Consider the following 21,065-nt stretch of genomic DNA (forward strand, 5'->3'; position numbering starts at 1 on the left):
TCACCGGCAGCTAGAGTACAAAAGACAAAGAGGGAGGACAGTAGCCAAAGTCACTTTCATATCCACAGCTGCAACTGACAAGAGCTGCAATTTATCAGTGTCTGTTTCATGTTCTTACAATTCCACACATTACAAATTGGCTAAGAAATTCTCAGTCAGACTAAAATATTCTTCTGTTTTTTCCACAAGTAACTCACATGAATTGTTAGGAACATGCAATAAAGCTCTAGTAGGTCTTGATCTGCCATCAAATAATTACAACCATTCAAAGGATGACTGTGTGTATGTGGAAATGAAAAAAAATTGATTTGATTTGAAGGTGACTTAAATCAATAGTGAGACTCTCTGAGATTCTGGGAAATATGCTTACTAATAATATTTGCTTTCTTGCATATTAAATGTGAAGCTAACAGCCAGCGACCGGTTAGCTTAGGTTAGCATAAAGACTGGAAACAGCTAGCCCTTCTCTGTCCAAAAAGGTAACTGAAATCTGCCTCTAAAGTTCATGAATAAACAAGTTGTATCTTGTTTATTAAATACGTACATAAACCAAAGTCAAGTAGTAGTTGAAGGTGGGACTATTTCTTACGCAGGCGTAGAGACTTCCTGCAGTCTCCGCTGGTCGCCTGTCAATGCACTCGGCCAAGAAATAGTCCCACACATAACCCAGCATGAAACCACAAGGTGTCACTTTTCCACTTTTAAACAAATGAGATATAACGTGTATATGAGGTTACCGTTAGCCATTTCCCCCCATTTCCAGTCTTTATGCTAAGCTAAGATAAGCTAAACTAAGCTAAGCTTGCTATCTGCATGAGACCGGATCATCTTTTCATCCAACTCTAGTCAAGAAATGAAATATGCGCATTTTCAATAATATGTAACTATTCCTTTAAGTACTTGAATTGTTTGTGAGTCATTCCTAAAACGTGTGGTCATCACCCCATATGCATCCATAATCACCTTCACTAATACTCAGTGGTTACCTTTACATCAAAGCTCTAAGCAATCAACACCTGCTCTCAATTCAGGAACAGATGCTTAGATAACAAGAGTCTGCTGTGATGCTAATGTCAGAATCAGAGCATGCTGCATATTAACAGAAGAAATCACATTATCAGCTCTCGGAATAGAAACTAAAGAGTAAAAAAGCAGGAAGGGAACTGGGAGGTAAGGACAATTCTGCAGCAAACATCAATGTAAAGAGTCTGCTGAAAGGTTGATGATCAACTCGTGTTGCCCAAAGACAGTGAGAAAATAATAAATCATTGTTCTGGGTCCAATGACAGCAGATTTCAGGAGGACATTTTACCTCTTTGAACTCCATTTCATGCACCCATAAAAGAAAAAGAAAAAAACTCTTATCAGAAATACAGAACATGCAACACACCGCAGCAACCAGATTACAACACGTAGCGCTGAAACAAATTCCAATTACTGCAAGGACGTAATCAGTAAAACGTCAGATAATAATATTTTTCACATAGAGACTCTTTTTCACAGCAGACATTTTGACTAAATGAGAGCGGCCACGAAACATACGCACCAGATAGAAACGGCTCCGCCCACTGTCAATCAAACCGAAGCAACCCGTCAACCAACACGGTCGTAACGCCCTAAACTACACCCACAGCATGTGCTGTACTATACGTTGTCATACGTTACATTTATAGCGTGTAGTGTTATAAAGAAAAACTGCAAGGCAAACACGATTGGGAGAATGTGTGTAATATTTAATAACACTGCTAATTGTTTTTTCCCCCCTCTAATTAGAAATTACTTTTTCCATATCAAAGACAATTTGTGACCTTTGGGTAAATAATGTAGGCTCCACTGAAATGCTCCTACAATCTTTCCAGACCATGAGATGTGGTCGAAAAACTGAGGTTGACATGAGATCATCTCGTTCTTACCGTTTTTTTACACTACTGATGTACATTATGCTGCTTTGTTTATGCAGTAAATACAAAGTGTGTGTGAAGTGTTATTTAAGATTCAGTTGTTACTTCATTTGGCCACATGTTAACACCACACATGAGACTCACAGGTTAGAGCTTTCGGTTAAATCAACACCTACATGTGCTCTCGTAGGTGTTGTTTTTTCTGTGACAGTGCAGGTTAAAAATAAATACAACGATAGTAAAAAAAATATAAACATATATTTGACTATATTACGTGTGACTCGGGGTGACGGAGGAAGTATTTCATGAACTGCTTTGCATTGATTATACTGTGCAGGTATTCTGTCCACTCTGAGGTTTTCCAAATGGGGTTATCGGTAGAAACATGGCGTGACTGAGCCACTACAATGTCTTTTATGGCTCGTTGTTCCTGAAACGGTGCGTGTGTATTCAGCTGACTCATCAGTCATGCATTCACAGTTCACCCACTGCAGCGTCACTCCAATTATCTAAAACAATCCATTTTAAAATGAGATGACCAAACAAACAGGTATACAAAGCAGCCGGTGCATATTGTGATGCGTCATTAATGCTTTAAAGCTGTCATCTCTGCAGCTGATCCCTGCCATACAAACAGCAGCAGTACCTGCCCAAGAGCTGCTGCTGACGAAACCTGATCTTGTAAAGCAACGGCCCCCATAAGCCTCTTACTGGCCTCATGCTATGTATGCATCGCCATTAACTGCGGCCATGTTATCAGCTGGTACGCTGAAGTGGAGGAAGGGAAGGCGGCGAGGTGGCAGATTAAAGAACCAGACAAGAATCAGTGTTTACAAAACACGCAGAGATGATGCCAAGAAGTGAAATCTCAGACACTGATAGCAAAGTACAGCATAAACAGAGTTTCACTGAAATATGTTTTAGATTTTAGTATGCACAGTTAGTGGGCTGAAGTATTTCCCCCAGGATTTAGTCTACAACCACTTATCTCTATATCTAGTTTGGAGAAAATTAGAAATATAAGGACTCAGATATACCAAATTCGGAATCTTCCAGCGTGACCCAAATACAAGGATCAGATGGATCGCTGACAGCGTGAGAGAGGAAAAAGGATGATGGCCACTGACAGCAGCGCGGACTGCAGTTATTCAAGTGACGGTCGACTGAGAGGAAAAATGTGTCACACGTTTGTCGTGATCTACCTGTCCACTCGTGTTTCAACAGACACATAGTCTTGAAAGGTTTACGCCATTCTGAGGTTTGAGTCAACTCAAACTTTAAAGCCACAGTGAAATTGAATATATTTTTTTTTGGGGGAGTATTCTTATATCAAAATCCCTCTTTTTTTAAAGTGCAAAATATGAAACTGTTTTTGACGACTCATCTTGAACTCAGGGGCGGTTACATGAATGTACCCAATTAAATGTAATTTGGGGTGACAAGCTATTCCCCATCCATCACATAAAGACTCACTGGAGCTCGTAGGTAGCGGAGCGATCTATGAGGAGGAGGTGTGTATTTGGATTTCAGTTGGCAAAAACTTTGTTTACATTTCCAAACAATGTGGCTTAGGTCTGATATATGAATTTCACACACATCCTGCTCAGCCTGATCTAACAACACAGGTGAAGGAGGTGCGTATCAAGAGATCTGTATCTCTCTAGAGCTCCATATTCACTACTTTTGTGATCCAATCACAACTGACGGATCTCTAGTCAATAACTTTTCTATTGACAATGGAGCAAATGAGGATGCGTTAAGTGAAAGTGGCTGCTCATGGTGACAAATAAAGACATTTTTACCCAACGCAGAACTACGTTGTGTGAAAGCATCGGCCGCAGCAGGAAGCTGTTTTCAGGAAGGAAACTCTAACGACCCACTTTACCCGTTACCTGCCCAGAGCCCAACAACAGACAGGCATTAACAAAAAGGAGAGTGTATATTTGACAGGTGAGAAATAATAGGACAAATACATGATAATGTTGCTCTGGGTCAGCTGAGTGTGGGAAGAAGTGCACCATATCAACATTATAAAGGTTTCAATATGCCAATGTTGTAGCTTGTTTACGCTACACCCCAAGTGGCTAAAACAATCAATGAATGCAGGTTTAAGGTTTTAACCTTCACTTTCCATATGAAAACTATTAAATATAGCCATGATTCTTCTACTGCTATTTTGAATAACTGTGTGATTAGTTCGGGTCAATGCCACGGTGACCTGGTAATTCAGAAAAGGAGCCCCGAAGGGAGCGCCAGTCTGTAGTTCCAGTTTGAAAACAAGACATTGGAATGTCTTTTACCCGGTCCCAGTCAAACCAGTTAAAAAAACATGCCAACAGGGTGAATGGCCTGCATATCTCCGCGTCGTTGCATTTTTGTTTGCAGGGTGTTTCGCTACTCACACTCAGAGCATCTTACAATCAACTTATATTAAACTATAGTTTAATATAAGTTGATAGGATCAACAGAAAAGAGGTCAAAGTCAAACTAAGCAAAGTGGAGAAACGTTTAGCAGATGTTTTAGCTGGTTTGGTTACCGACCTAGACTGTAGTGCTTAGTGCTCTGTACACTGCAGAGTCAAACAATCAATAAATCATAAGTCCCAACATCCTTCACAGCCCGGTTATGGACTTTCACACCAGCTAGAAGGATTAACAGAGAGCATCATGGGAGCGGGGGGGGGTCAGCCAGACTTAACCTGGACTAAGCAGATACTATGTGAATGCACAGACTCCACAGCTCAGAAAAGCCTCCATTCCAATTTGTTAATGGGGAGAACTATACTTTCAGCAGATCCTGATTTAAAATGTGTGATCTTTTTCAAGTTTAATTGGCAAATTAGGTCCTCTTCCAGAGCAGACCAGCCAGCCCAATCCGTGGACATGTGAAGGCTGTGACGCAAAAAAAGGCCGGCCAAGGTCGAGGTGACGCTGTCGAGGCATCCATCCTTTCTGCAGACAACCTTGTCCAGAGAGCCCGTCTCACTGACCTCCCTCGCATCACATTTCAGTCGTTTATCTGACTCTCTTACGTAAAGAGAAACTAGATTTGGTCTCGTAGATCGGGACGTACGAGCAGCCAGGGGCGCAGAGCTCCAAAAGGTCTCGGCGTTAAACAAACACGGCCTTAAACCGGACACGATAATGGATGAGACAACTTATGAAGGAAAACACAAAATGACCACGACTATAGTGCTCTGAAGTAAGTAAGCTAAAAAAAGAAAAAGAAAGTAAGCATGCTAATAGCGTCTGTTGATCGTATAAAGTGACGGTAATATATTACATGGGAGCAGGACAGAAGAGAACAAACACACACCAGGTACAAACTGAAAATACATACATTTGGGTTTGTATTGCCACCAATCTTTGTGGGAAAATGATGAGCTTCTGCATGCGGTCAGCTCCTCAGCCACTGTTATTACACGTGCAGGAGCAGGCTGACACATGTAAGAACACCATGCCTGTCTACTGCATTTCTACTCCCATTCATATATAGGGTCACCACCATTCCAATATAGAAAGACACAGATTTTTACTGATAGAAAATCGGATGGTAGCGTTGTAAAGTGATACTGGCTTAATCCGTTGATAAACACAACTTTTTTTTTTTTAGAGACCTAAAGATGAACAAGCAAGGACTTTGTCTGCCTAAAATGGATGGATTTGAAATGACCTCTGTGCGAATTGTCATTGTGATAGCAAATAATAGATAATTCTATACACTGATAAGGTAGCAGTTATAAAGACCTCGTTGCTTCTGTGGTGTTATTTTCTCAGTTTGTTGGGACAAGTTGAGCAACCGCATCACAGCCCTGTCAGAACAAGACAAGAAGCTATTTCCTGAAACTCTTTCACAGCGGGTAGTTTCCACACTTTGATAAGTGGACGGCTGAAGCTTACTGCAGAACATACACAACCCAAAAAAAAAAAAGGAGAAAAAAAACCTCTCGCTTCAATGAAAAATCAAGAGTTCCACTGGATTTCAAACTTGTGTTTGTCAGTCTGGTGGTTTCAAGTGTTTGTACGCTGCATAAACAAGACACGTGGGTTTATAATATCATGGAATTTCTGTGGGGAAATACCCTCTTTAAGTTGACAAAGAGGTTAGTGAAAGTTGGTTATTTAACCTAGAAATTCTTCAAAAATGAATCCTGTAGACGGCACCTTGAAACGCCACAGTATCCACGCACTGCCTGCAAAAGTGACCCGCTGCTCTCTAAGAAAAGACCAGACCAGTCTCCATGTAAAACAAATCTTGAATTTGATATTATCCTGCTCATCCGAAAATATTATTGATATTAATGCATCTCAAAATCTTAAGTGGGTCGATGGGGGGGGGTAAAAACATTGACATCAAACGTCACTGGTGCAACTTCTCGCTGCGTCCATCGTGTCTTACTGGAGACCTGGTGGTCCAGACCAGCCGATCTTCTATTCAAACAAGTTGTGTTTGTTTATTCTTGTCGACATGGAAACTTTAAAAAAATATATCCTGTTGCGCAAGTTTTGTAATTCGGTCCATGGATTACCAAAAGCAAACAGAACATCGTTTAAACATCATGCCTCTTTCCATACACATGTAAGCAGGAGCTCCCACGAGGTTACAGGTACTTCAATGTTACAAGGAGTTCAAATGGGGTCTCCGAGGCTTCTCACCTGTCCGCCGGAAATGTTTCCAGACAGGAAGGAGGCTCACCTGGCGAGCCCCACGGCAAAGACCACCACAGGTAACTAAACTCCTTACCTTCCTGCTTCCCCCTAGAAAAATAAAGTACTGGTTGAACTTTTACCTTTTTTCCCCGCTGTTAAGAGCCTCTGACGACTGTTTTCTCTTTCACCTCATGCCTGCTAAACATTGGGGTTAGAAAAACGATGCCGCTCCGACCATCGATCGTGATGTGTGGCTTTGCTAGACTTCCTCCTCTCCGTGGGAGCGTCAACACAGCAAGGCAGACTCACCCTCTGTTAGATTAAGACCTTCAAAATAAAAGCCCTGCCCACAAGCACGTGCACCACATATAAATAATATAAATAAAACCCAAGAAAGATGTGAAAATGGAGATAATTCGAGTAGGCTGAAGCTTAGCTTTTCAGAGGAAATTATTGTATATTATCATACAATTGGCCTAATGCACTGCATGTTTTGTACAAGTTTGTGCTATTTAACTTTACCATAGTTTACTTTAAAAGTAAAACCATTAGTCCTATTGATATGTCCACCATGAATACCCCCCTCAAAAAAAATCCTTCATTTTATTTACTAAACTTATTTCTAGAGCACTCTTTTGTGGCTCACACAAACCTAATCCTTTTCTCAAACAGCTGTTTTGCTCCCATCATTCCCATTAACCTTGGCACATTTAATCCCTCCACCTCAGTGTACTGAGTGAATGAGGCCTTGGCCTGCATGGTTTTCTCTTTATCTGAAATAGTATAATCCCGTTGCTGTTAGCATTAAAGTGTGTGCTTTAATCACTGACCACTGTGCTAAATGTATAACAGACATGCGATCGTATCAAAAAATAATTTTCTGTCAAACTATTTATTTCATCGGTGCTGCTTGAGGAAAAAAATGAATTACTTTTCTTTTCTCCGAGTCTCACAACCAATCTCTATACCCATTATCCTGGATCATCATTTATTCGTGGCAGTGAATGAGCCATAATGCCACCAGACAGAGGTGTTACACATTACACCTCACACATCAAACTGCCGCCGCGTGTTCTGAATCCTCAACCTCTCACTCCTTTTATATCTTAACTCTTGATGGGTAAATGGTTTGTACTTTTCTAATCTTCCGACCACGCTTTAACACTACTTGTCATCATTCACCCTACCATGCAATGTGCCACCTGCCCCTCAGGACTGTAACATTCATACCCATACGGGAGCAATTTAAGGTTTAGTGTCTTGCCCAAGGCCACATCGGCATTGGACTAGCGGAGCCAGGGGTCGAACTGCCAACCCTCTGATTGAAGGAGTACCCTGCTCTTCCACTGAGCCACAGTCACCCCTGATACACGTGGCTTAAAGCGGATGTGATTTACACAGATATCAGAGCAGCCGATACATCCTCAGTGAACTACATAGTTCCTGTCTGTTGGCAGCAGGCTATTGTAGTCTTAACAATCAAATCCTGTACATACTGATGCTATTAATGTCTCCTTCCTGTGTTTAAACGGCCAAATTGACACACAACAGAGAACTTCTTTTCTGTTTTCTCGTCTCATTCTTGCATTCCCATGAACCACCATGACTTCCTCCAAGTCGGAATTTGCACAACTGCATTTGTCACAACATTTTCTATTTAGGGTCACCGCTGCTTCTGGCACATCCAGATACCAGACGCCTTTGTTTAAAGGCTGGTATCATTAAAATACTCCATTGCTTATGAAATGACATTGCCTTTCTTACTGTAATTGTTTATGAACTCAAGTGAATGTGCTACAAAACTTTCCCTCTGCTCTTTTTGTCTCTACCTTTCTGTCCACGCTATCATTCATTGGAGCCGCTGTGGTTGCTTGCAGCTTTTGCACTCCTCACCGCATGTGCTGCCTCGTACTTTCCCACACATTTCATTTTATCAGAGTCAATCAGGAACTGTTCAGTCACACAACCGTTCAGTATATTCCCATCTCCAAGAACCTCAGGACATTTTATTTCTCCAACCTATCCCTTAGCACTCATACATTGTAATTGTCTTTATTATAAAAACAATGCATTGAAGACAAAAAAGAAGAAACACAACCCAACCCTGTAAATACTCATCAGATATGGACTTCTGTTCAAATGTCCTTTTGTTTGCATCTTTAAATTTAAATCCTTCATCGTACCTTTAAATACACTAGAGGAAGTAAGCCCATGCACAAACGTGCATGACATAAGTGCAACTTTTCTACTTGCGTGTTTCGCTTTTGTTAATGTGACATGAGATTCCTTCTGCAATTGAGATTTCATCAAGTCCCGTATGAGCTCATGTGTCCTCACCTGACTTTATCAGTTGGGCCAGATTCGGCCCTGCTGAGGCTGTCGGACAAAATCGGAAAGTTTTATCAGTTCCCATTTGCATCTTTCTCTTTGATAATATACGTCCCTTCTGTAAAACAACTTCTGAAGAGCTAGATTTGTTTTGCCCATTAATAAAAAGTATTTTCTAGAGTGCAATCTACTTTTGTTGGTTTCACAAAACATGTGAAACGTCGAGAGACACTTGATGAGGAAAGAAAGGACAATCAATACTTTGTAATTGTTTGAATCATCCACAAAAATAGACTTTTGTAAAATCTGTTGGAGGTGTCATATTTCACCCAGGCAGATACAATAGGCAGACCAACAATATACAGTATAGTTACACCAAAAGTGATATATATTAAAGATAGTATATACAAAACAATAACGACATATTTGGGTAGCACATACCAAACAAGTGTCCATGGCTTTCAGTTTGAAATCTGAATGAAATATTGTCTTATTCTGTGCACAATATAAAAACAAACATAAAAACAGCATACTGCTTTGGCTGATATAAATAAGTGTTTTTATAAAGAGGAGACGCAGGGATGATGGGGAGGGAGTATTGCTTTCACGTTAGACTCGTTCAATGTTTCAAACCCTGAGAAGATCAGAAATGAATTGGGTGACATCCAGAAGCACTTCACTGCTTTACCATCATAATCCTGAAGCCATGAGACTGACAGACAACACTAATCTCACCATTCTTCTGTGTGCAGTACTGTATCCCACTGGATGATAATAATACAATGACAGATTGTACTGCAATTGGACCCACAATAAAAGTCTGTGATGCTTGAATGATGAATATTCGAAAAGGACGGCATGTCATGTTTTAAGTACGATTTTGTGAAAGATGATGAGATGATTCCGACAGATCCAGAATTTTCACGCTAATTTCACTCAACCCTTCTGAAAAATCTCAACACCAAATAAAAAAGATAACTTAATAGAAATAACAGAACACATCAATCCACATATCATTTTGCATAACAGTGTCCCTCCTGTGTTTGGCCCGGCGTTGTGTCGCCATGTGACTGCAGGGTCTATGTCACCCAGCTGTCCATCCGCATTCGTTTGACCGTCGGACCCTCCCTGCCCTCTGACCGACTCACAGGGAGCCCGTGGAAGTCCAACCGATGCTGCTCCTCCCGGTCGCTGCCACCCTCGTGGGAGCTGCAGGAGGAGCTGATGCTGTCTGCAGGAGACCTCCCCATCTCTGCTCTGGTGGATGAGTGGGGATGAGGAGGGGCATGAGCCTGGGTCATGTACCCTGATTGGCTGAGGTGGTCGCGGGATGGGGAGATCGGCTCGGCTTTGATGTTGACGTTGTGGTTGGTGCTGATGGAGAGATTGGGGCCTCCAGACCTTTACAGAAGGAGGGACAGAGGGAGAGGATGCTTTAAGGCTGTGACCGTGGAGTAATGGCGACATCTACTGGTCAAAGTAACAGGTCCGTCGACAGAAAAAGAGAGCTTTTCTTATCTGGTTGGCTAATGTTGACACTTGTCCAGTAGTGGAATATTTACTCAGGTACTGTGCTTACCAGTACGTTACTTTATGTTTCAGTTTCACAACAACCAAAAGGCAAATATTTAACTTTTACTCCACTTTGTTTATTAGAGTAAAGTTTTGAGTTTTGAGTTATGAGCTAATAAAATATTATCCATTTTAATAGAGTAAACAACCCATCTTGCAGTGCATCAATAGGTTAAAATGTGCTCCACCTTGCCCAAATACTTAATTAATGCATTAGCAAAAATCTAATAATGCAACTTAACTAAAACTCTCCTTTCAGTTTTCTATAATTTGTAATTGATTTTTTACAGTGTACAGGTGTCATATAGCTACTTAAATTTAAGTCAAGGATCTAAATACATCCTCCTCCACTGAACTTGTCAGTGTGAAGTTGCCATCAGTAGCCAATCACTTGTCCTGCATTAACAAAATGTCAGACTTATTACTTAATTCAGTAGCCTTTCACTTCGTCACATTAAATCTTTGTCCTCTCATGTTTATCTGTTTTGTTCATATATGTCAGCCGATTTTAACGTAGTGTAAATAGACTGTGTTAAACTGTGAATCTGTAAACATGTTATCCGTCATTAAGAGATAAAGGCTAACTGTGTCAGGTACTTACCCTAGTGAGCCCAGCTGTTGTTGCTGCCAGGCCGTCATGGAGCCCAAAGAGGGGCCTGCAGGGCAGCTGAAGCACGACAGCTCTGCACTGTTCAGGGAGTAATCTAAGAGGAGACATGAGAGCATGATAGCACACAGAGTGGTTAAGAATAGCTGATCAAACCTTCCATTAAATAATAAATAAAGGAAAACAGCAACATTGCAATGTCTTGGGGACCTCGGGGGCTACACTAATGACAGCAACACAGCACAAATTCTAATAATCATCAGGTACCGTTGTTGTAGGCAGAGCTGATGCCGCAGTAGACCAGACTCTGGTGAGGCAGACTGGGGGTGTTGATGGAGACCACCGGGGTGGACAGAGACTGACTGGACTGACTCTGCCTCTGGTTACTCTGGAAATACATAAAAACACATACAGTAAGTATATTCATTCAAGTCTAAACATCTGTCTTCTCTCCGTCTGTTGCTTTTCTGTGCTTAGATTGATGCTTTTTTTGTACAGTGGATGGCATGCAGCTGAACATGGTCTGTGACGCCCTATTTCAACCACATGATGGCAGTATACATTGATTTTCCAAGGGAGTCTTTCGAAAGCAAGGGAGGAACTACTTCACCTTCAAAAAAAAAGAAAAAAACTGGCAACATCAACTTATTCTGTACTTATTTATTTAATTCATTTCCCAGAATGCCCCCAACTTGTGTTCAGTGTCTTGCTCATGAAAACGCTACACAGGACACTTGATGGATGCTGAATGTTTTGGCATTACTAAAAGTCAATCAGACATTCACTAACCTGCCACGTTCTTTAAATACAATCTTATCCTCTAAATTACGTATTTCAATGTTGAGCAGTTTTGCACTTCAACTGGTCGCAGTCTTATTAGGGACTTGTGATCAGGCCTACTGCTGCAACCTCAGTGCTAATTTACTTGATTGAGTGTTTTAACAATTAATACTACCCCCCCCCCCCCCCAAACACACACACACAAAATTCCAGCAGGCAATTCATTCTAAATCCGTCACAGTCTCAAATTAAGCTAGAGCCCAATTTGGTTTGGCATACTTCATGCTGGTAAAGCTGCTCTTTAACTTGACACATTCTAACAGCCATTAGAAGTTTCGTGCTGTTACTCTCTGGGCTGTTGCCGTTCCAGCCTGATAATGTCAGCAATGACGTCACCCTGAATGAGGTCATTCACTGCTGTACACATGCACAAACGGTGGGTTAACCAACTGATACATGCCTAAAACTAACAAGCTTAAAAAAAGTGCGAACCCCATCTGACTGTCTGGAACATTACATTATGTTTCCTTCCCTTTTCCATGTGTTATCGGTGGTATCCCTGTCACTATGAGTGACAAATGCCGTAGCATGGAATCCAAGTTCGAGCTAACACTGTAATGATGATGGTTAACACACGAGGCCTAAGAAGAAATCAGACCCGCTCAGTTATTTACTGCTTTAAAGAAACACAATGAACAAATTAAAAATAAACTGCAATATAATAGAGTTGTTTCTTGCCTGTTTGTGCAAAACACAAACAGCACACAGAGCATTCTGTTCACACTTGCATGCACACACATCATAGTGGAGGAAGTGAAAGGCAGTTTCAAAATGTTCAAACAGTCGAGTTGCTATCTGACCACAACTCGACATCTTTCACAGCAGCGAATGGAAAGCAGAAACAAACACACGACATCATCTGAGCAGCTACCGCCCTCTTCTGTTGGTTTGAACCTTGAGAAAATATTAGCACGCTGTCGTTTATGGTTTTGTTGCATGTTTCAACTGCATGCCACGTGTCAACCCTTAAAAGTTGGTATTTCACACTCTTACACAAGTGAAAAATACCATGCTAGCTGCTAAGTGCTCCTGCAAACAGAATAGCTATTAATTATTTGTCATCCAGTGATCAACAGTAATCGCCTCAGAAAGAGAGAGGATGAGGAATTATGACGATTAATAAATATGTAATAACATTGACTTATTTCTGTAGAGACAGTGTTAACAGATGGCATGAAAGGATGTGTATTCATTTATAACTTCTTCACCTGAAATTAAGTCAGAGCATATTTTATTAATACTAATAACTATCCCGAAATGAATCTAATGAAAAGGCTGTTAAGGTTACATATGCTTTCAATTTGTAAATGTTTAAGTCTGTAAATTCTCAAAAAGTGAAAAAAATCCTCTCCTCATACACACAAAAAACTTTGATATTATTTTAACATCTTTTTTATATCAACAGAAGAAATAAGAAATGCTGTCCTTTTACTGATGGATCACTGCAAAATCTAAACAGCAGAGTAATGGAGCCGTTTGGTCACCATAGTAAAGAGAATTAAAAAAAAGTCAATTCTTTTTTTTCCACTGTTTGCTAATCGTTACATCATGTTTGAGCATAGTGTGGGAGGGAAGGGCAACAGTAAGGGAGTTAAGGGCAAATCAATAACTTCAATAGCCCAGCTCAGCTGCTGAATGCACAATCTGAAGGAAGGAAGAAAGACTCAAGACTCTCTGAAGACTCCTTCTACATTCTCCAGAGCAGGGAGTCACCAAACCATGAACTCGGTTAGATTTCATGCATCTAATCAGAGAAACCTCTTGCACTGTACCACTTTTTTAGGTGTTTATTAGTGCCACAATTTGAAAGAAGAATAGAATGTACCAGCATGTTATTTTTTGCATTTGAGTTCTTGTGGTTCTGTTTCTTCACCTGACTTGAGCCTCTACAGAGAGTCTGCACTCCCTGTGAATGGATGAGTTGGCAGCCTACTTGAAATATCATCAGTCATTTTGTGTGTCCACCCTGTTGCCTTCCAAAACAAATTTTACCGTAAATGACAGGATGTTTGTACCTTTCGCCAAAATGCATCATTTTACTTTAAACGGTTCTTTAGGATAGAGATAAATTCAATCTGGCATAAAGATCATGGGGAGTGGTCCGTCTCTGTGAACAATCAGTGGCGACGCATTGTGTGTAAAGGGAAAAAAAACACACAATGAACAAACTGATTCTTCTGGTCTTTCTGCAAATGCTAGCACAGGCTACAGAGATCATGGTACCTCCATAATATAAAAGATATTACACAAGACGCACCAGATTTTCTCAGTTAGTGGTGGTAAAGTGCTGTAAAGGGTAGTAACACACCAATAAAAGAGGAGCGGAAGACTGTAAGCTGATGTAAACAATGCAGCCAACAGAGTTGTGCATCTGCAGCTGAGAAGTGCAACATTTTTATAAGGTGGTAGCTTAGTATGCGTCAACTTGTTTCTGTGATTTGCTGCCCCCTAGTGGCCACACATCAAATGATGCAGCTTTAAGTATTGTTGTATTAACAACAAGCCTCAAAAAGAGCGTTTCGTCAAAGAGTGCCAAAAAATGTATTAACTATCACTGCCTGCCATTAAGACTTGTGTTGAGGTCCTACACACACACACACACATACACACACACACACACACACACACACACACACACACACACACACACACACACACACACACACACACACACACACACACACACACACACACACACACACACACACACACACACACACACACACACACACACACACACACACACACACACACACACACACACCAGTATTTGCATCAGTCCTTTGGACTGCGGGATGGCCACTCGGAGGTCCGTCTTGTGGCTGGTAGGGACCAGGTTGTTCCCAAGAGGTGGAAGCGGAGAAGGAGATTTGGGTGGTATGATCTTCCCCAAGCTGCCTCCACCAGGCGAGCACACAAAACCGTTCACTGAACAAAGAAACATAGAATTACAAGGACATTTGAGAAGTGATGGTAAGGAAATCCCTCCCTTCCCATAATAATTCAATGACAGTTTGACTGACTGATTGATGGAAGATATGAGCTTTTCTATATTGTCCATTTGTATAAGTGTAATAGCCCAATGCACCTACATTTAGAAATATTTGAAAATTTGGAATGTGCGTTAAAAACAAGAGGGAGGTTACAGTCCCGTGTGTTGGATCCATTATATCAACCTGTCCACTACCAGGCTCTGAGTGGAGGATGAAGAAAGTACAGCTATATATTATACAGGAGATAATAATGAATAATTGATTGTTTCTCTGGCTCTTGACATTACATAATGGCAATGTTTTTATGAGACATGCTGTACTGGGAGGGAGAGCACGAAGATGACAGGCAGGGTAGTTTGCAAGGAGGACAGTTTGTTGAATCTCCAACAGAAAAGACGAATACAGCTGAGATAAACCAGTAACAAATGACACCGAGGAGCCTCCAGACTCGGAGAATACCCCGAGTAGCTTATGGACGACTGTACAAGTGGGTTGCACTTTTTGGAGAAGACAAGAAAACTGCAGTGATCGTTTAATGTCATTCCACTTATAATTATGTTTCCTCAAAGGTCAGTTTAACCACTCCAACTGCATTCTAGTTTTTCTATAAATAAAACTAAAAATATTTTGTTTTGGTTTGACTTACAGGCTTATAAATGTTCTGTCATGATTTTCTTCAGCTCGATGATCGCAGATGAACCGAGCGTCTTTAAAGTTTACAGCACTAATACAATAAAAGAGTACACTATAGAATAAAATATAATAATATGAATATGAAACATTTACACAAGTGTCAGGCATGCTACTAGATTGTTCATGGTTATTAAAAAAACGTGTTTTTCCCAACAGTAACTGGCATGATCTATTGCACACTGAACACAACTAGCCACAAAGAGATAGAGACTGAGAGAGGGAGGGAAAGAGAGAGAGAGAGGTCATAGCAGGTAAACCCCCATCAGGGAAGATGCTGAGTGCAGAGCGGGTGAGGAGAGAAGAAGAGATCCTAGATGACAGCGTTCTGAGGCAAACAATAGTGAGAAGGTTAAAGGTCAGATTGACCATGTCAGTTGCTGTGCCCCTAGAATCATCATGACAGGTGGTTTTTGCCACTATAGAAGATCTCTCATCGTTCAGATCTGCATCTAACCTGCACTAGTAATTAAGGATTTCCCAGAAATAAATTACAAAGCCATGCATGAAAATGTAACACATTCATGCATACAATATTAACATGTTTTTCTCTGAATAACTGTAATGTTATACCTTCTTGGTTCACAATAAATTTAATTACATATCTAAGTACTTATAGTGATGGTGCGGCTCAAGGGTAAAGTTGTGTCAGAGTGGGTTTGTATGACTCCTGAGAAATACATACCAACTAGTCCTGACCCGTTTTGCAGACTCATATCAGAACTGCTCTGCAGGCCACCTGAGGATAAACACACACACACACGCAGAAACAGACACAGACACAGTTATTTGTCTTCTTTTTTCTTCTGCTGGTCGTCAGAGTTTGTTTGCTGGTCTTTGGTTTTTCCCAATAATCACATCAGTCTCTTATATCTTTGCACAAAAATTAAAATTTTACCAACTATGCAGTCACTCACTAGAGGGAAAGATATTCACATATAAGCCCCTTTAGGACAATGTTTGATTAGGAGGTTGACGTAAAAAATTGCATTTGCTCGTCATTATTCCTGCGGGAACTACTACAGTCCCAATTGCCTGCTGTCATTTTTGGTCAGTCCTCCCATCATCTTAAATCCCCTCCAGACAAAAAGCGAACCTCCATATTTACATACACAAAGTGTTGTGTTTCCAATGATTCAGTGTGATCAGTTACCTGCCTTCCCCCGGAACATTACACACACACACACACACACACACACACACACACACACACACACACACACACACACACACACACACACACACACACACACACACACACACACACACACACACACACACACACACACACACACACACACACACACACACACACACACACACACACACACACACACACACACACACACCTGTGTTCCCGGTGCTGAGCGGTCTTTGTGGAGGGTTCATGTTTCTGTGGAGGTGTGTGTGAGGTGAGGAGAGGATCCCACTGTCGGCCAGAGCTGCTGTGGCTGCAGCTAGAGCTTGGGAGGTCGCTCCTCCTCCTCCTCCTCTTCCTCCTCCTCCTCCTCCTGCACCGGGGCTGTACGACATGCTGCCGTGCATGAAGTTCTGCTGTGGAGGGCCTGTGGACTGGAATGGGAGTGACAGATAGAGCCATGTCACTTGATGAATTTTTTTTGTCTTTTAATTTGTCTTCTTGTGTTCTATGTATGCGTTTGTTTGACCAGGTACCTCACCAAAAGGTCAAGCATGCAATCAACTACTAAACATAAATGTAACATTTTGTGCTATAGAGACTAAAAGAAAGGGAGGAAGAATCCCAGTCGAAACCAATAGGCTTTTAGATCCAGTGGGGAAGAAGCCAATGTGTTAGTCTCTGAACAGACGTCCGGTATTAATAAGCAAGGCTCTGATGTGCGTCAGCAGAGGTGCTTAGTGGCATACTGTGTGTACACAATAAACTACAGTGCAACTCACAATTTTATGACTCTTCATCATGTTGTCAAACTCTTCATTGATCTTCTTGTATTTCTCCTCGGTGTGCGGGGTGAGGACGTAGGAGGCGTCAGCATCAGGGCTGTCACAGCCTCTGTGCTCCTTCTTGTTCAGGGCCTGCGGTTGAAATAAACACAGGGGAGAGACGTAGTAATTAAAAGCATTGGTAAACAAGTAGAGATTTCACCAACATCAATAGCTCTTCGGCACAGCTTACAGTGGCCTGTAGTTGACATTCATTATAAATGCACATTTTCCCCAGAGAGAGTGGTGAGCTCACTACTGAGAGCAGAGAGCACTTCATACATCACCATAAACCAGTTAGTTAAAAATGATTTCCACATCTATTTCAAATCTTTATTAATTCCTCATGATGGAAAAGTCCTTCATTAAGAATTAGCATGTGCAGAAAACCTACAGCTTTGAAACACAAGGGTTCAGTGTTTTTCCTCACAAAGCCCCATCATATTTTCCTATTACTTTCCCTCATTGCATTGGAAATTGAAATGTAGTTTCTGTAGTTAGTTATGTGGTCTATGCAAGTGGGGGCATTTCTGCAAACGTAACGTTTTCTTTCAGTTGTCTTGTCATAGCTCTCTGCTACTATTTATATCAAAATCAACGTAGTAAATCCATCTACAATTGAATACAGGATTTTATAGGATAAACTAATAATAATCAAGTGTTCAAGCATTCAAGTATACAAGTATATCTCTCTTATCTACCAACCTACATACCTTCCTTCAGACTTGTTGCTCCCTATCTAATATGCGGTGAAAGAGCAGGAAGGAAAACCAACCGCCATCAAGACTAAATTAGAATGATAATAATAATAATAATAATAACCACAGTATAAAGATACTTCCCAAACACTGAGGGCACATACTGCATTTACATTTCTGCAAGTCTGTTGATGAAATCCTGCAGACTTCGTTACTGTGATTCTAAATACAGTAAAGGACGAGGAAAACACATTTTCACCCTGTGGTACGATGTCTCTAATGCGTTATCACTTTGTAACAACATTCTAAAATAATGCATGGGGTTTGGTTCATTACACATTATTCATATATCTTTTTAGAAAAATGTTTCCAATCTTATTCTATATTTTGAGAATCAATATAAAAAGTGGCCTACACTCACAAATTCAATGAACAATTGGTGTCTACTTTGAAAAAAGCATTCATGTTTTACGTGTACAGTAGCTGAGCAGCTGCATCCGTGCTTTAGCCAAATATCATCCGCCCATACGGAGCATATATTCTTCTTCTCTCCAGTGTTGCACACAATAACAGTAGTTGTCCTCCAGAGAGATGCTGCTCCACATCACAGACTTACTCATCTATATTCACAGCGGCCTATAAAATACAATGGACTGGAGTAAGCAGATATTAGTTTTATAGTGAACCTGAAACAACTTTGGGTTTGTTTAGGTGTTTATAGTTGCGTAGGGTGGATAGACAGGGAAATAAAAGGCAAAGCGTCGGGTGTTAATGTATCCCTGAGCACCACAGAGATACAGCAAGTCAAATGAGATTCATTAGCACAAACAAATCTGTAGAGGATCGAATTACTGTCAGCAGGATAGCTGGGACAAGATATCCACACTGCTGCAGTCCTGGTAAAGACTAGAATTACCGCCACGCCTCGTTGTATGCCTCCACCATCCAGTCCAGTTGCAGTTTACATCACTTCATTTTATCCTATTAAACATGTGTGTGAAATTGTCATAATTAGCATATACATTTTTAAGTTAAGCCCAAAAACGCTCATCAAGTATGGCAATATGAAAGGTATAGAAACATTCCCATTTAAAATAGTTCTTTGGGCGAACCGAGGCGGTTGCTATGGCAAGGCAGCAGATAATACATTTCTATTTTGATCACAGGCTAGCGTTACGTTGGTTTCATTATTTGGCTCTTTATTCACATAATTTGTACATTGCCACGGTAAAGGCACTGGTAGGGGTTGGACATGAAGGTGTGATGGCAAGGTTAAGGGCTGGGTAGAGACCTGATGGGAACTGCAAAGTTGGCTGATAACTCTATGTGGGTTCTTTAACAAGCAACATCTTTCACGTTACACACAACGTTGTCATGTGACCCATTGTTGATATAAAAATATTACAGCAGTTAAGTCCAAAGAAAGGAATGCACATTCAAAAAGCTATAAAAAAAAAAGTGTAATGTATCACATTACAAGAAATATATGTTATTCCCATCGTAAATGAAAATGAAGCCAATCAAGGACTTGGCAATGTTCAGGTGGTTTAGAAAGATCAGGTTTAGATAATTGGTTTAGAACATGGACGGATGAATTGATGGATGTTAATTTAAAGCACCTGGACTTCAGTACAGGAGTCATTGTAAAAAAAAAAAATAAAATTAAATCATACCGGCATCATGCGAGCCTGAGATGACATCACTTCTCTGGTATCCACCATCTCGTCTCTGCTCCTCATTACATTACACGTCCTAGCGTGAAAAGGACGGACCGACACACCAGCTGACTGCCTGTCCACCACATGTCCTCTGCATTCCCAGACACTGGTAGTTATTAGGAGCTTTAAAACACACACTTGCGAGTCTATTTCCACCGCAGGCCTGAAACTACATTTAAACAACTGGCGATCACTTGGAGAAGTCACACGCTCAATTTAACGGCTGGATATTTCCACACCCCCCATAAACATTAAACTGGCCAGTTTTAAATTAGGACACACACGGTGTTTGTTTGGCTTGTTCAACTCAGGACAAGCTATCCCTAAAGCTGCAGTTTTTATCTAATTATTGGATGGTACATTTTGTGAGTTACAGTGGTGTCAGTATTATTTGTTATTACTCAAAATGACAGGTAGCAAAGGAATTATACATCAGTGATTTCAAAATTCTGTAAATTACAAATGATAAACATGGCCATGATTAGAATAGCGAATAGGAAATAGGGATAGGATTACCTGTATTGAGATATCACACAAAAGTCTGCAGAGACTGGAATGTGTCGGTGTAAACAAGAAGCACTGCAGTGCGATCAAATATACATCCATTCTTACAAGGGCTAAAATGTATGTCTGTCATGTGAAAATAAACTCAGGATTATGCTCCAACGGTCACTTTTACAACAGGAAAAGATGCGGGATCGGCTGATTGCAATCATAACTTGTAAAAACCCTTCAAGAATACCATAAACAAGTTGACACAGCTCCAGAGCAAAATACAGCATTCCAGCTTTGATATCCAACACATAATGACTCGTCAATCCTTATCAATGAGAAGAAATTAGCCAATTTATGACAGACGGAAAGTTCTTGTTTGCTTAGCATCAGGAGATTATTACTCTACGATCATCCTCTGATTCATCCTCTGCTTGACCTTTCAACCAAAAGGGAGGGAAGAAGACAGCTGTTACCAGTCATGTGATCACTCCAGTGTCTTTAAATGTTTCACACCATTCTCAGGCAGCTTAAAAGTTTGTCTTTGAATATGGGGGGGGACAAATGGCTCCTATTAAAGCAGTTGTCCTCTTTAGAGAACGGACAGCGGGACA

At 40.8% G+C, this 21,065-nt stretch overlaps 1 protein-coding gene across 2 annotated transcripts in view; it reads right to left on the reverse strand.

Annotated features, from left to right (window-relative positions):
* Window positions 1–8,520: 8,520 nt before the first annotated feature.
* LOC142933757 (myocyte-specific enhancer factor 2A-like) overlaps window positions 8,521–21,065 on the reverse strand; it is a 36,708-nt gene continuing 24,163 nt past the window's right edge. For both annotated transcript variants that reach the window (XM_076077973.1, XM_076077972.1), the window contains exons 4-10: window positions 17,502–17,636; window positions 16,931–17,153; window positions 16,267–16,320; window positions 14,663–14,826; window positions 11,326–11,446; window positions 11,053–11,155; window positions 8,521–10,280 (exon numbers count right to left, since the gene is read on the reverse strand). In XM_076077973.1, the coding sequence (XP_075934088.1) occupies window positions 9,959–10,280; window positions 11,053–11,155; window positions 11,326–11,446; window positions 14,663–14,826; window positions 16,267–16,320; window positions 16,931–17,153; window positions 17,502–17,636 (1,122 nt within the window). In that variant the 3' untranslated portion in view covers window positions 8,521–9,958. The remainder of the gene's footprint in view (window positions 10,281–11,052; window positions 11,156–11,325; window positions 11,447–14,662; window positions 14,827–16,266; window positions 16,321–16,930; window positions 17,154–17,501; window positions 17,637–21,065) is intronic.

This window comes from Anarhichas minor, unplaced genomic scaffold (assembly GCF_050575085.1).
Source record: "Anarhichas minor isolate MPS153535 unplaced genomic scaffold, ASM5057508v1 ptg000062l, whole genome shotgun sequence".
Lineage (NCBI taxonomy): Eukaryota > Metazoa > Chordata > Actinopteri > Perciformes > Anarhichadidae > Anarhichas > Anarhichas minor.